Source organism: Kwoniella newhampshirensis, chromosome 5, assembly GCF_039105145.1.
Source record: "Kwoniella newhampshirensis strain CBS 13917 chromosome 5, whole genome shotgun sequence".
NCBI lineage: Eukaryota > Fungi > Basidiomycota > Tremellomycetes > Tremellales > Cryptococcaceae > Kwoniella > Kwoniella newhampshirensis.
In genome coordinates, this window is record NC_089959.1 from 1,160,863 (window position 1) to 1,172,737 (window position 11,875).

At 49.9% G+C, this 11,875-nt stretch overlaps 4 protein-coding genes across 4 annotated transcripts; 2 read left to right on the forward strand and 2 right to left on the reverse strand.

The window, feature by feature from the left end:
• Positions 1-1,523: 1,523 nt before the first annotated feature.
• Positions 1,524-3,761, forward strand: IAR55_002993 (uncharacterized protein; the record flags this gene model as incomplete). The annotated part of the gene is made up of 5 exons (XM_066946104.1): positions 1,524-1,767; positions 1,832-2,573; positions 2,629-3,426; positions 3,478-3,529; positions 3,639-3,761. 5 exons carry the CDS (start codon positions 1,524-1,526, stop codon positions 3,759-3,761), a joined length of 1,959 nt encoding a protein of 652 aa, XP_066803605.1.
• Positions 3,762-4,467: 706 nt separating this feature from the next.
• On the reverse strand, positions 4,468-6,756 carry IAR55_002994 (uncharacterized protein; the record flags this gene model as incomplete). Its single annotated transcript, XM_066946105.1, has 7 exons — positions 4,468-4,720; positions 4,804-4,953; positions 5,047-5,601; positions 5,717-5,727; positions 5,784-5,864; positions 5,932-6,277; positions 6,407-6,756. The coding sequence occupies 7 exons, from the start codon at positions 6,754-6,756 to the stop codon at positions 4,468-4,470; spliced, it is 1,746 nt and encodes a 581-aa protein (XP_066803606.1).
• Positions 6,757-7,395: 639 nt separating this feature from the next.
• IAR55_002995 (acetate kinase) lies at positions 7,396-9,161 on the reverse strand (the record flags this gene model as incomplete). Its single annotated transcript, XM_066946106.1, has 8 exons — positions 7,396-7,822; positions 7,879-8,029; positions 8,108-8,258; positions 8,328-8,402; positions 8,457-8,543; positions 8,606-8,705; positions 8,774-8,861; positions 8,960-9,161. The coding sequence occupies 8 exons, from the start codon at positions 9,159-9,161 to the stop codon at positions 7,396-7,398; spliced, it is 1,281 nt and encodes a 426-aa protein (XP_066803607.1).
• Positions 9,162-9,641: 480 nt separating this feature from the next.
• IAR55_002996 (uncharacterized protein) lies at positions 9,642-11,713 on the forward strand (the record flags this gene model as incomplete). The annotated part of the gene is made up of 12 exons (XM_066946107.1): positions 9,642-9,929; positions 10,015-10,089; positions 10,150-10,281; positions 10,402-10,514; positions 10,576-10,612; positions 10,670-10,768; positions 10,838-10,933; positions 10,994-11,212; positions 11,275-11,315; positions 11,377-11,441; positions 11,508-11,615; positions 11,694-11,713. 12 exons carry the CDS (start codon positions 9,642-9,644, stop codon positions 11,711-11,713), a joined length of 1,293 nt encoding a protein of 430 aa, XP_066803608.1.
• Between the last annotated feature and the right edge of the window lie 162 nt (positions 11,714-11,875).

Consider the following 11,875-nt stretch of genomic DNA (forward strand, 5'->3'; position numbering starts at 1 on the left):
GCCTAGTAGTTGCTGAATCACTGAACTGAGGGAAGCGACGACGCTGAAAAGAACTGAATTGCGACGAATGAAGATGGAAGCGAAGGGTAGCGTGTGGACTATCAATGGTGAGTTCGGAACCGTTTATTGCTGATCAAGTGTGACTCAAATGATGATACGGAAGCTGGACCAGGAGGCAGGAGAAGGCACAGTCTCTCGCTCCGGAACAGGAGGACTGTTTGTATTTTGAAGAGAAGCAATTGGAAACAGGTGTGAGGGAAGAGCAAAGAAAAGGTAGTCGAACCAAAAGTGTGAAAAGCAAGTGAAAAAGAAAGAAAGAGAGAGAGAGCGAGGTAGAGAGAGAGAGTGAATGAGTGATTGCGAGTGTGTGAGTGTGTGTGTGTGTGTGTGGTTGAGCTCTCTGTGAAAGAGTCGAGAGGTCAGTTTGTGATTTTTGGGGTCGGGGCAATAATCGTTTCGAGATTTCAATCATGACCAGGCCCAAAAGGAAGATCCAGGAATGATAATGATAATAATAACAACTGTAATCCGTCATTATCATCGTTGCATTATCTTTCGTCAACCGAAAAACAGCCACTAAACGAATCCTAATACCGCAATTCCCCGTCTTTATTACGTTTGTCACTGATTGTGGCACGATCCACGTGGGACACCGGGAACGAGCTGTAGAGCGCCAAGCATGCATGCTCCCCACGACAAGCAAGCATGAGCAACATTGCTCGGTCATTTGAGGTCTGATCGTGCTCTGCGCAGCACCGAATCAGCGTCGAGAGGACAGATCGCTGCATACAAGAGGTCATCCTGCAGCAGTATTGACAGCAAGCTTCTACTCCATGTCCAGGTACGGGTGGATAGATGTTGATCCCGTGCCTGACGACCACGAGGACAGCACGCGAGCGAGGGAATGCGATGATGCTTGTTTTTCCCATGACAACAACGAAGATCATTCACTTTCCCGGACGAACAACGACCAAACTGCCCCTTGTCTCTCGGCGGTGATCTCGCGTAGCCCTCTGGCATTGAGACGTTGGTGGGCATTCCGTTCCGACTTCTCAACTGTGGATCCAGCCCAACTCATGCATAGCTCACCGACATACTCCTTCACTACACCGAGGTCGACTATATCGCCGGCAGGAGTCGTTCGCAACCTGGCTGTAGGAGTTGATATTTCCGCCCACCCCCCTCCCCCTATCCCTTTTTGATCCCTTGGCCCCCTATCCATTACGATCATTCAATTTGACATCATTCAATACTGTCACCCGGTAGAAGTTGAACACACTTCAAGCGTCCATCATACATTTAGACGCTCCTGTGTCAATATGGATCCCATTTCAGCTTCCTCTTCTTCATCCTTTTCTCGTTCCCTTCCTTCCCATATCTCATCGTCATCATCGCATCTCAATTCATCCACATCTCGAACATCAACACCCACAACACCCTCACGCTCAACAGCAAGGAACAGACGTTCCCAGTTCCTGACCTCGAACATCTTCTTTTCCCCTCATTCTCGCCACCCCAGCCAAATGCCCCAGGTGATCTCGTCGCTACCGCCAGACTACATCCAGCAGACCGGTAGGATGCCGGGGACTTTCGATCCCGAGACATTTGAACTGCCGGTCTGTCGATTGCAGCGGCTGAAGTGTCACGTTGAGGACACTATGACCGGTCTCTGGCAGATTGAGTCAGAAATGAGTCACCCGGAAGATCTGCCAGAGATCTTGTCGCGAGGATGGGTGACCATGAAAGGGTCTTATAAGCTCGATCTGGGTGAGCAATGCATCTTACACAGCCTGGTATACCTTTCCTTGCTGAAACTTGAAGGATTTCGAAGCTCGTACTATTCCGCAACCTCACTCGCCCAAATCCACCGTCGCAGACATCGCCGACGCGTCACCTCCAGACATCGGATTCCCTCATACCCTCTCGCTATATATCACTGCCATCGACTTTGAATCTCAGCCGATCGACTGCTCTTTCACTGCTGGCGTTTTTGTCGGCATCATGCCTCTGAGGTCGAATGTCGGTCAACGATTTGCCGAAACCAAATATGTCTGGTCTTATACTACCGAATTCGAGTTCTCGACCGATAACGACTACTGCGCTGTAGAGCTTCCGCTCTTGTCCAAGCTGCTCGATGAAAATCAGGGACTGCGAGATGACGACGGATTCGTGCTTTGTATTTGGCTGGGTGAACACTGGACAGCCCGATATGGTTTCAAGGTACCTGACCCCACGATCAGCCGCATGATAAGGGGTTTGGGAAGACTGTTTGATAGAGATACGGGTGACGTGCGGTTCGTATGCCTTGAACATGCCGTTGATAACTCCTCGGTCAATCAAGACGATATTCGAGGCTCTCCCGACGAATCCGGTTTATCTCTATCGGGATCTGTGGCTAAGCCAAGACCTGCAATTCTCTCGCGGAAGCGTATCCTGTATGCGCATTCAGAGTTTCTTGAAGAGAATTCTGAGTATTTCAAGGATCTTCTGACTTCTGGCTTCTCGGAGAGCAAAAGGTACACCACCATCGTGGTTGATAATGCGTCATTTGACACTCTATTCTGGGTTCTCCGGTCAGTCTCCCTTGAATGCCATCATCCGATATGAAGCTGACATACCTCTGTTCAGCTATCTATACACCAATGAGCTATATTTCAATGATCGAGAAGAAGACATTCGACTCCTCATCGAACGTCAGAGGCTCGACGAATACGAGATCTCCAAGCTTCTCGCTCATGGTTCTGCGCATTATCTCGGCTCGTCAGAATGGGAATATCATAAACTTCCTTCTGAAGGCGAGATGGAAAGTGAAAGTATCAACGATCCCGATTACGATGCAAGGACTGTCAAGAGTGTTTCCAGCGTTGGGACCAGTGTCAGCAGGAGAGGAACGCAGGGACCGGTGAAAATCGAAGAGAGGTTGGACGACGACCGATCCACTTCTAGTTGCGCGCCTGCCAAGTCCAATCCCAGCTCGAGTACATCCAAGACAGCTTCGACCGTCTCCCGTACATCCAGCACGAACGCCCGACCTCCATCATCTGCTGTCAGCTCTCAGGCCGGTTCCAAAATCTCGGCTTCATCGTCAGGCACCACACTGGAACACTCCTCGAGTACTCCCACGAGGCCTGTTCCGTCATCCAAATCTGTCAATGCAGCGTCGAAAATCACCTCGCCCGCTGCTAAAGCAGGAAGTGGGGCCCACAGCAATGCCAAGTCGCCGCTTCCCAGAAATCATCAGCATTATCCTTTGCCGCGACTTCAGGGTGAGCCAGACCCTCACCCTCATCCAACGCCACAGCCCCAAGCAGCAAGCGCATTGGAGGTGTACATGCTAGCGGATCGATATCGTCTAGACGCTTTGAAGGGTTTGGCCAAGGAGCACATCGTGGAGAAAATGACCGAGGAGAATTGTATGCCGATGGCGTGAGTGATTTTACCAAACGGGTGTCGGAGCGAGACTGATGCGACGTACAGGTTCGCAAGTTATCGGTATGACGACCTACATTCTGAAGTTTTGGACTACGTGGTATGTTCTTTCTCTTGACCAGAAGCAGGTTTTAGCTATTGTAGCGTCTTGTCTTCTGGGATGCTATTGCCGTGTGAAGACAATCGCTGATTTGGTTTGTCTATCGCAGACCTACAATTGGACGTCGGTCAAGGCATCACCCAACTTCCTCAAGTGTATTCAGGAAGTGCGAGAAGACGTGTGGGGGGAATGCGGACCTTTGGTCCTTCACAATATCTACATGAGGTTATGAGGGTTGTACCTCGGTACGAGAGACACCTGCCTTGGCCCCATGCCGGATCGATCTCACCCATTTATGCTCCATTCTTCCGCTTATGTCTGTTGTATGGCCTTTTCTGTGTTGTCTTCCTGTGTGATTTTTCTTACCATTTTCGTGTGGAATATTTTGTGGATGATCTGCGTCACACCTTCGTCACAAAATAGTGACTGACTCTTGACGTTCTGTTATTGTTGTCTGTTATTGTTGTCTGTTATTGTTGTCCGTCATACTACGATGAGCTGTTGTCCGAAACGATTTACTGTGTAGTGCTGCACCCATGCGCCAATCGATATCCTCTTTCATTGAGATCGTCTCTGCAATGTAAAATGGTCCACCAATAGGAGAGTTGGCTTGGCCGAGTTTTTGCGTATGAGTCGAGAACCGTCCGTACAACTACTGTAGATCGGTAGAGAGCAAGACACATTTCGACAACCTGATTGAATGATTGATTGATTGATTGGTCGTTTGGCATGGACTGCAAGATGTACTGAGATAGTAGTTACTGCTACACTTTGATTTTCAATGATTTGAGTTAACTTCTCAACGTGATACATGATCATCATACCATCTTCCTCTTCCCAGCTAGTCATCTCAAACACCAATCATTCGTACAGTACGTCTCCGTCCCAATCCCCCATCTATCTCTCCCCCCGAGTCCAGCTGACTTTCATCATCCCAATTACAGCTTTGCATTTACTCTTCCACTTTTCACCTTTTCCTCCTTCTCCTCGTCGTTCTTCGCCAAGACCCTCAGATCTTTCCTCAATATCTTGCCACTTGGCGATTTCGGTATCGCCTCTATGAGGATCACGCCCCCTCGCAGTCTCTTATGGTTCGATACTCTCCCCTCTACCCATTTCTGAACTTCGATACTGAGTCGGATCTTCTCCTCTTTCGAACTCGGTATTCCACCTCTGGGTACGATGTATGCTCTACGAAACGAGACGTCAGCTTGATTTTTTGGGGTTTTTTTTTTGGCTCTACAAAGACACTGGATTTCGCACCGCAGACTGACCTAGGGAGTTCTGTAGCTTGTTCTTTTGACCAGATTCCAATGACACCAACGTCCGCGACGCCCGGATGAGAAAGGAGCAAAGCTTCCAGTTCCGCAGGTGGGACTTGAAATCCTTTATATTTGACCAGCTCTTTGACTCTGTCTACGATACTGAAAAGCATCCTTCTGTCAGCTTCCGCGTCTTCCCGCCGATCCCGTTCTCTCCTGATCTCTTTCAGACTTCAAGAACGGAATCCGACTTACGAGAAATAACCCTCTTCATCGATCACCGCCACGTCTCCCGTCATAAACCAACCGCCTTCTGCAAACACACCTCGTGTAGCCTCCTCGTTTCTCCAATATCCTTTCATCACACTCGGACCCCTCAACCACAATTCACCCCTTTCCCCCTTCTCACAGTCTTTACCCGTGTCGTTATTCACCAGTCTCGCTTGATAAGTAGGTGCTATCCTTCCAATACTGCCGGGATGATGTCTCGCCTCGTCCAGGGTCATGACGTGCGCCACGGGCGTGGTCTCGGTCAATCCGTAGCCTTGTGTGATTCGGATATGGTGATATCGAGATTCGAAAGCTTTGATCAAGTCGGATGAGAGTGGCGCTGCACCAGATTGTAATCCCCGCAAGGACGAGAGAGTGGTCTTGGTCACGTTGGATGAGTTTAGCAGTGCGATGAGGATAGGTGGGACGACCAAACCCCAGGTGATCCTGTGCTTCTCGATCGCCTTGAGTACAGGTGCTTCTTCAAACCGAGGCAGAACTACGACCGATCCGTTGTAGGTCAATGGTTGTTGCAAGACCCTAAGAGGTCCAAGGGTCCGATCAGCTTTGTTCAGTCGAGAGTATCCCGATGTAGTCTACACTCAAGATGACAATGACTTGTCTTTGACACAAGTGGAACAAGGTATCAACTTACACGGTCAGGCCCTAGGGGTTACTCAGCTTGTTAGCAACACTCGATGTCACCGAAACGTCACACTGACGTAGATATGACTGAAGGGAAGGATACCCAACAGCACGTCCTCGGGGTTCATCCGCTCATAAACCAGATTGACGGCCTGGATCTGTATCGCAGACCATATCAGCCGACTGATCCCTACCGTGTTTCATGAGAAGGAGGTCCAGACCCACCTGACTCGTCACATTATGATGACTCGTCTCTACACCCTTCCCTCTCCCCGTCGTCCCGCTCGAATAACACAGATAGGCCGTCTTCTTCTCCAGCCCATCCACGTATTTCTGAACAACCTCATCCAACTTGTCCTTCGGCAGATCTTCCAGGACCTCTTCGAGTGTTTCGTATTTAGTATCCTTCGGTTTATCGGTTTTGGAGCAGAGTAGGAAGATGCGATTAGAAGGGATTGAATAGGATTTATCGAGTTTCAGAGCTTCGAGAAGGACGGGGAGCAAGGCCGGTTGGACGAACGTCAGTGATGAGGTGGAATCGCGAAGTTGATGGAGGAGCTCGGGCGGTGTGCTAGCGAGAGTGAGGGTTAAAGGTAAGTGAAAAGTCCTCATTCGAAAGAAACGTGAAGGAGGACCCGTATGAGTCAGAGTATATGTTTTGGCGTGGGCTGCAGCTGTGTTTGGACATTGAACGACTCACTAAGCATAATTGGCGGGGGACACTACCACTCCTAGAGCTTGTAATCCGAAACAAGCCACTGCCCAATCCAGACTGTTCATCCCGAAAATGCATCCCACCTCACCCGTTCTCACTCCCCGTTTCTTCAACCCCGCAGCAAGCTGTTTCGCCTGAACCTCCAGTCCATCTCTGGTCAGAGTGCGTCCCGTCAACCCATCTATGAAAGATGGTGTGGATGGGTTCTGGGAAGGGTAATCGGTGTATCTCCGATCAGGCGGGAATAGATAGTTGAACACCGTGGTACGGGGCAGAGGTGGAGACGGGATGGAGGAGGTGTATATCTGGTCTGGACGGGGTTGAGATTCGGTCATCGTTGAAGGTATGATATCTTTATGATTCCGATAGATGGTGTATCCGTCTGGTAAGGGTATGATAGGAGTGGATGTCGTATTGGTGTGATATGTACGTTGTGCAGAGGACAGAGCGAGCCGAACGGGATTGTGAAACCGGGGGATGAGATGCGCCCCAACGAAGCTCATGACGAACTGAGGGTATATATACAGAGAGAGAGAGAGAGAGGGTGACTATCCCGCTCACTGGGCACACTTCTTCCCGGGTATTACGAACGGTTGGAGGACGGGTGAAGATCGGCCGGGTATCACATGCGCTGGGTATATGCGAGAGAAAAGCTGGGCATGCTCTAGAAAACAATAAATGCAATCAACGAATTATCACTAACAAGAAATCAGAGCGAAATGTCAGCTGACACAACCACTACTTTATTCTTCAAAACCGCCTAAATTCCGATGAGTCAGGCACCCAAAGGATATTTCGGACCGGTGACACGTAATCTCCTCCCAGGGACGATCTGTGCTCTGTTGGTTGCTCGGTGCTGATCGGTCACACTGTCGCCAGCCATGTCCGTGAATCTATATGCATGCAGCAATCAATCAATCCAGGCAGCTCCTTCCCAATGTTACCACCTCTCCCTTATCAGTTTCGCACCCCGATCAAAATCCAAACTCATCCCTGGCCATCTTGGCACACCAACCCTCCTCGTCCGTTTCCACGACCCAACCCTTCAATCTGCTCCCCTGCTTGGTGATCTCCCTCACTTGAACACCCCCTTTACCGCCGTTCTTAGCATCATCGACTCGAGCACCCAACCAACCCAGTCTCTCCAAGACGTCTTTTCTCAGTTGAACACCCTTCTCCCCGATCCCTCCTGAGAAGACTAATCCGTCGATCTTTTCGAGTGGGAGAGTTGAAAGAAGCTTGAAAAGGTACTGAGAGACGAAGCCCATCAGTCTGTCGACATAGACGGAGTATGCAAGTTTGGCAGCCTTGTGCTCTTCCTGGGAACACGTGGAAGGGTCGAGACGAGTGAGGATCAGACCGAAGTTGGTGGTTCCTGCGAGTGCAGCGAGACCGGATTTCCTGTAGACAAAGAGTCGTTAACTGGCGCCCATCTTTGATCGTAAGGGAGACCTCACTTGTTCAAGATGATCTCCGCTTTGGTGACAGAGTAGTCGGTGTATCCAGCATCTTCCGCTGCGCCAGCAGTATGATGGAAGATGGCAGTCGGGTCAATGGTTCCAGATCGTGTTCCTCCAATGAGACCTTCTAGAGGTGTAAGACCCATACCTTTTAACCAAGTGTGATCAGCGAACGAGCTTCAGGCGGTCATTCGTTTCTCTGACAGTTCATGAACGCTTCACTCACTTGTGTCGATTGACTTTCCTCCTTTGATACAGCAAGAGGAAGCTCCACTACCCAAGTGTGCAACCACAATGTTTACGTCCTCCACAGGTTTGTTGAGATGTTGGGCGATGGATGATGTGATTGAAGCGTAGGAAAGACCGTGGAATCCGTACTTTGGCGCATGCATTCTGTCAGTCTCCTACACCTCAACGCGTAAGAACAGCTCAACAGTCGAACAGACCTTGCGAAGAGGCATGGCAGTCTCCTTTTCGGGTGGTGGAATGGCATAAGTGTAGACTTCTGGTGGGATGGTTTGCTTCGAGAGACGAGAGTCAGCCAGAATAGGACAGGAATCGACATGCAATCTCACGTGGAAAAGAGTATCAAAGAGGAGCAAAGAGGTGTGTTCGGGCAACGCATCGAGGCACGATCGAACGGCTAGAACGGCGTGGTGATTCTACAACGAGAAATCATCAGCCTTGGTCTACAACTATGCCTACCACACACGACCGTGCTCACGTGTAAAGGAGCAAACTCTGAAAGCTTGTCCATCTCCGCAAGACCCTCTGCATGTTCCTTTGTGATGACAATTCCGCGAGTGTGCGTTCCTCCGTGAACGCTGCGCAGCACCACGTATATCATGTCACTACTGTTCTTCGAGAAACGAGAATCGAAGGTAGTGCTCACACTCTGTGGGTGATGTATTTGATGTTTTCCTTGTTCACATGACTGCTATTGACGAGATGTTCGAGGAGATTCGGAACGAGCGTGGAGTCTGTCAGCATTAGCGGATGGGTCAGCCGCCCATCATTGCTTTCCCCACTTTGTGACGAATACGTAGACAGGAAGACACGGTAAACGTGGACGACTCACATTCGACTTTATCGCCGTCCTCACCTTCTTCCACAGAGTTCTCCCCCTTGCCTTCTTCCCAGTCAATCTTGATCTTCACCTTCTCGCCCTTCGAGCTGATATTTGATACTGCCAGATTCGCATGGAGCTCGAATGTATTGGCTATGAAGAATAACTTCCCCTTGATGGAGGAAGATCCGCAATTGATAGCGAGAAGGTACATTTTCTCTCGTTGCTTGATGTTTTTCTTATTGGGATTGTGTCCGTATAGTAGTCTGAGCAGTCATGACCCGACCTCGCTGATTCCGCTTATTTATGGGTGGGATCGTTGCTGCGACTCTCGACTTGGAAGTGGGATACCGCGTGAGCAGAGGTCGGCGTCGGACGGTGACGGAGGTTGACATTGTGTTGACGTCACCCACGTGGACATCTCCGAGTTTTTATATCATCTCATCTGGCTTCGGCCAATATGGGATGAGTGAACAAGTGATTCACCAGGATGACGAGCCGGTTCACCGGCAATAAGCGTGATTGAAGTACCCGGACGTCTGTGAATCTGTCTCCATCGAGGTTGCGTTTCACCCAACTGCATTCAACGTGACTGGACAAACAACTCAATCATCAACTGCCTTGCTCTCACTGCTGTCCCTATCAGAACGCTCACATATCTACCTCTTAATAACCACCCCATCTAGTATCCACCATGCTCTCTCGAACACTTCGCGCAAGATCCTCGCTCCTCCTCCGACCTATGACCGCTTCAACGCCGCTGAGAACACTTCGGACCACAGCCCCCGTCCGTCAGGTCCAAGAGCTCACACGGGAAGCTATCGATACGCCTCTGTCGCTATGGAACTTCACAGAAGAAGAGAACATGCTCCGTGAGACGGTGAGAAGGTTCGCAGAAGATGTCATTGCGCCCAAAGTCAGCGAGATGGACGAGAAGGAACAGATGGATCCGGAGATCGTGAAAGGCTTATTTGACAACGGCGTGAGTCGCTTGCTTCCGATGTTCGAGTTCTCGTTCGTTATCGAACTGGAAAGGACAAGAGCTGATGGTGATATATGGTGACTAGTTGATGGGAATCGAGACTCAAGCAGATTTCGGGGGATCGGAATGTTCTTTCACATCAGCCATCATCGCCATCGAAGTGAGTGTTCACCGTCCGCCGACAAATGATTGGTGGAACTGATATGAGCGCTCCTCGTAGGAGCTCGCTCGAGTGGATCCCTCGGTCGCTGTCCTTTGCGACGTTCACAACACACTTGTAAACACTGTTCTCAGGATCTACGGAAGTCCAGAGATTCAAGAGAAATGGTTGCCCGATCTTGCCACCTCCAAGGTATGTCAGCTCATCCTTTACTTTGTCATACCTTGCAGATCTAGCAGTGTGGTGCTTCCCCATGAGACCGCAGCAATAACCTTGAACACGAGCTTTGCTGATCAATATCCGACCTCCCAGGTCGGCTCGTTCTGTCTGTCCGAACCAGCCTCAGGCTCAGACGCCTTTGCCCTTCAAACCACCGCCAAGCTAGACAAGAGTGGCGACTTTTACGTGCTGAATGGAAGCAAGATGTGAGCTAACCATGTGCTGTCCATGCCACTACTATCAGCTGACATTCACCTTTGAACATAGGTGGATCTCAAATTCCGCCGAAGCCGAAACTTTCTTGGTCCGTAAATGCATAAGAACAGCCACGAGGCGGGGGAAAGCTAACCAAACGCTCCAGGTGTTCGCCAACGTGGACCCATCCAAGGGGTACAAGGGTATCACATGCTTTGTTATGACAAAGGACATGGGTGTGCAGATTGCTAAGAAGGAGAAGAAGGTGACCTATGCTTTGTTTACATTCCCTCCTTTGCTCAGCAGCTGATATGCGCCCTCAATTGCCGTTCAGCTCGGTATAAAAGCCTCTTCCACATGTTTGCTCAACTTCGACGATGTCAAGATCCCCAAGGAGAACATTGTCGGAGAGATCGGTAAAGGGTACAAGGTTGGTTTTGTCGCCGTCGGGGACGTAGCTAGAAGCTCAGTGGTCCCCACCACACTATAGATCGCCATCGAGATCCTCAATGAAGGTCGTATAGGTATCGCAGCTCAGATGGTCGGGTTGGCCCAAGGCGCATTTGACAAATCCCTCACTTATGCTTTCCAGAGAAAGCAATTCGGTAAACCCGTGGGAGAATTTCAAGGAATGGGATTCCAATTTGCCGAAGTGGCAACGGAGATTGAGGCGGCGAGATTGATGACTTACAACGCGGCTAGGCTGAAGGTGAGTCAAGGGCCGGCGTATCAGAGTCCGACGAGCTGATGCAGCATTTGGATGGAATGTAGGAGGAAGGAAGACCGTTCACGAAAGAAGCAGCGATGGCGAAGTATGTCGCTCCCAGAACCCCTTGCAATTGTAATCTTCCGCTGACACTAAGACTTGACTAGATATTTCTCTTCTGTTGTTGCTCAGAAAGCCTCTGGCCAAGCTATCGAATGGGCAGGTGGTCAAGGTCAGCTCTGTTCGGAACGTAGCCTCTATACTCTGACTGATCAGGCGAAACACTTTTTTGCCATAGGATTCGTACGTGAAGTCGGACTTGAGAAGTTCTGGCGAGATTCCAAGATTGGAGCGATTTACGAGGGTACGAGTAATATACAATTGGAGACAATTGCAAAGTTCCTTCGTGAGTCTCTACAACTTCAACGGACCGCCAGATGCAGAATCAATGAGCTGACTCGTGCGCTAACATTACGCGATCTAGGTAAACAATACCAGTCCTGAATCAACCACCATTGAACTTCCATTGTGTATAGTACTTTGAGCATGCATGATTGTTTGTGTATCCTCGAACTTCTCTCAGCCTCGAGACGATGTCCCATTCGACATTGTGAGAGCCAGCCAGAGAATAGCGCAGTTCATACTTCATATATGCATCATCGGTGG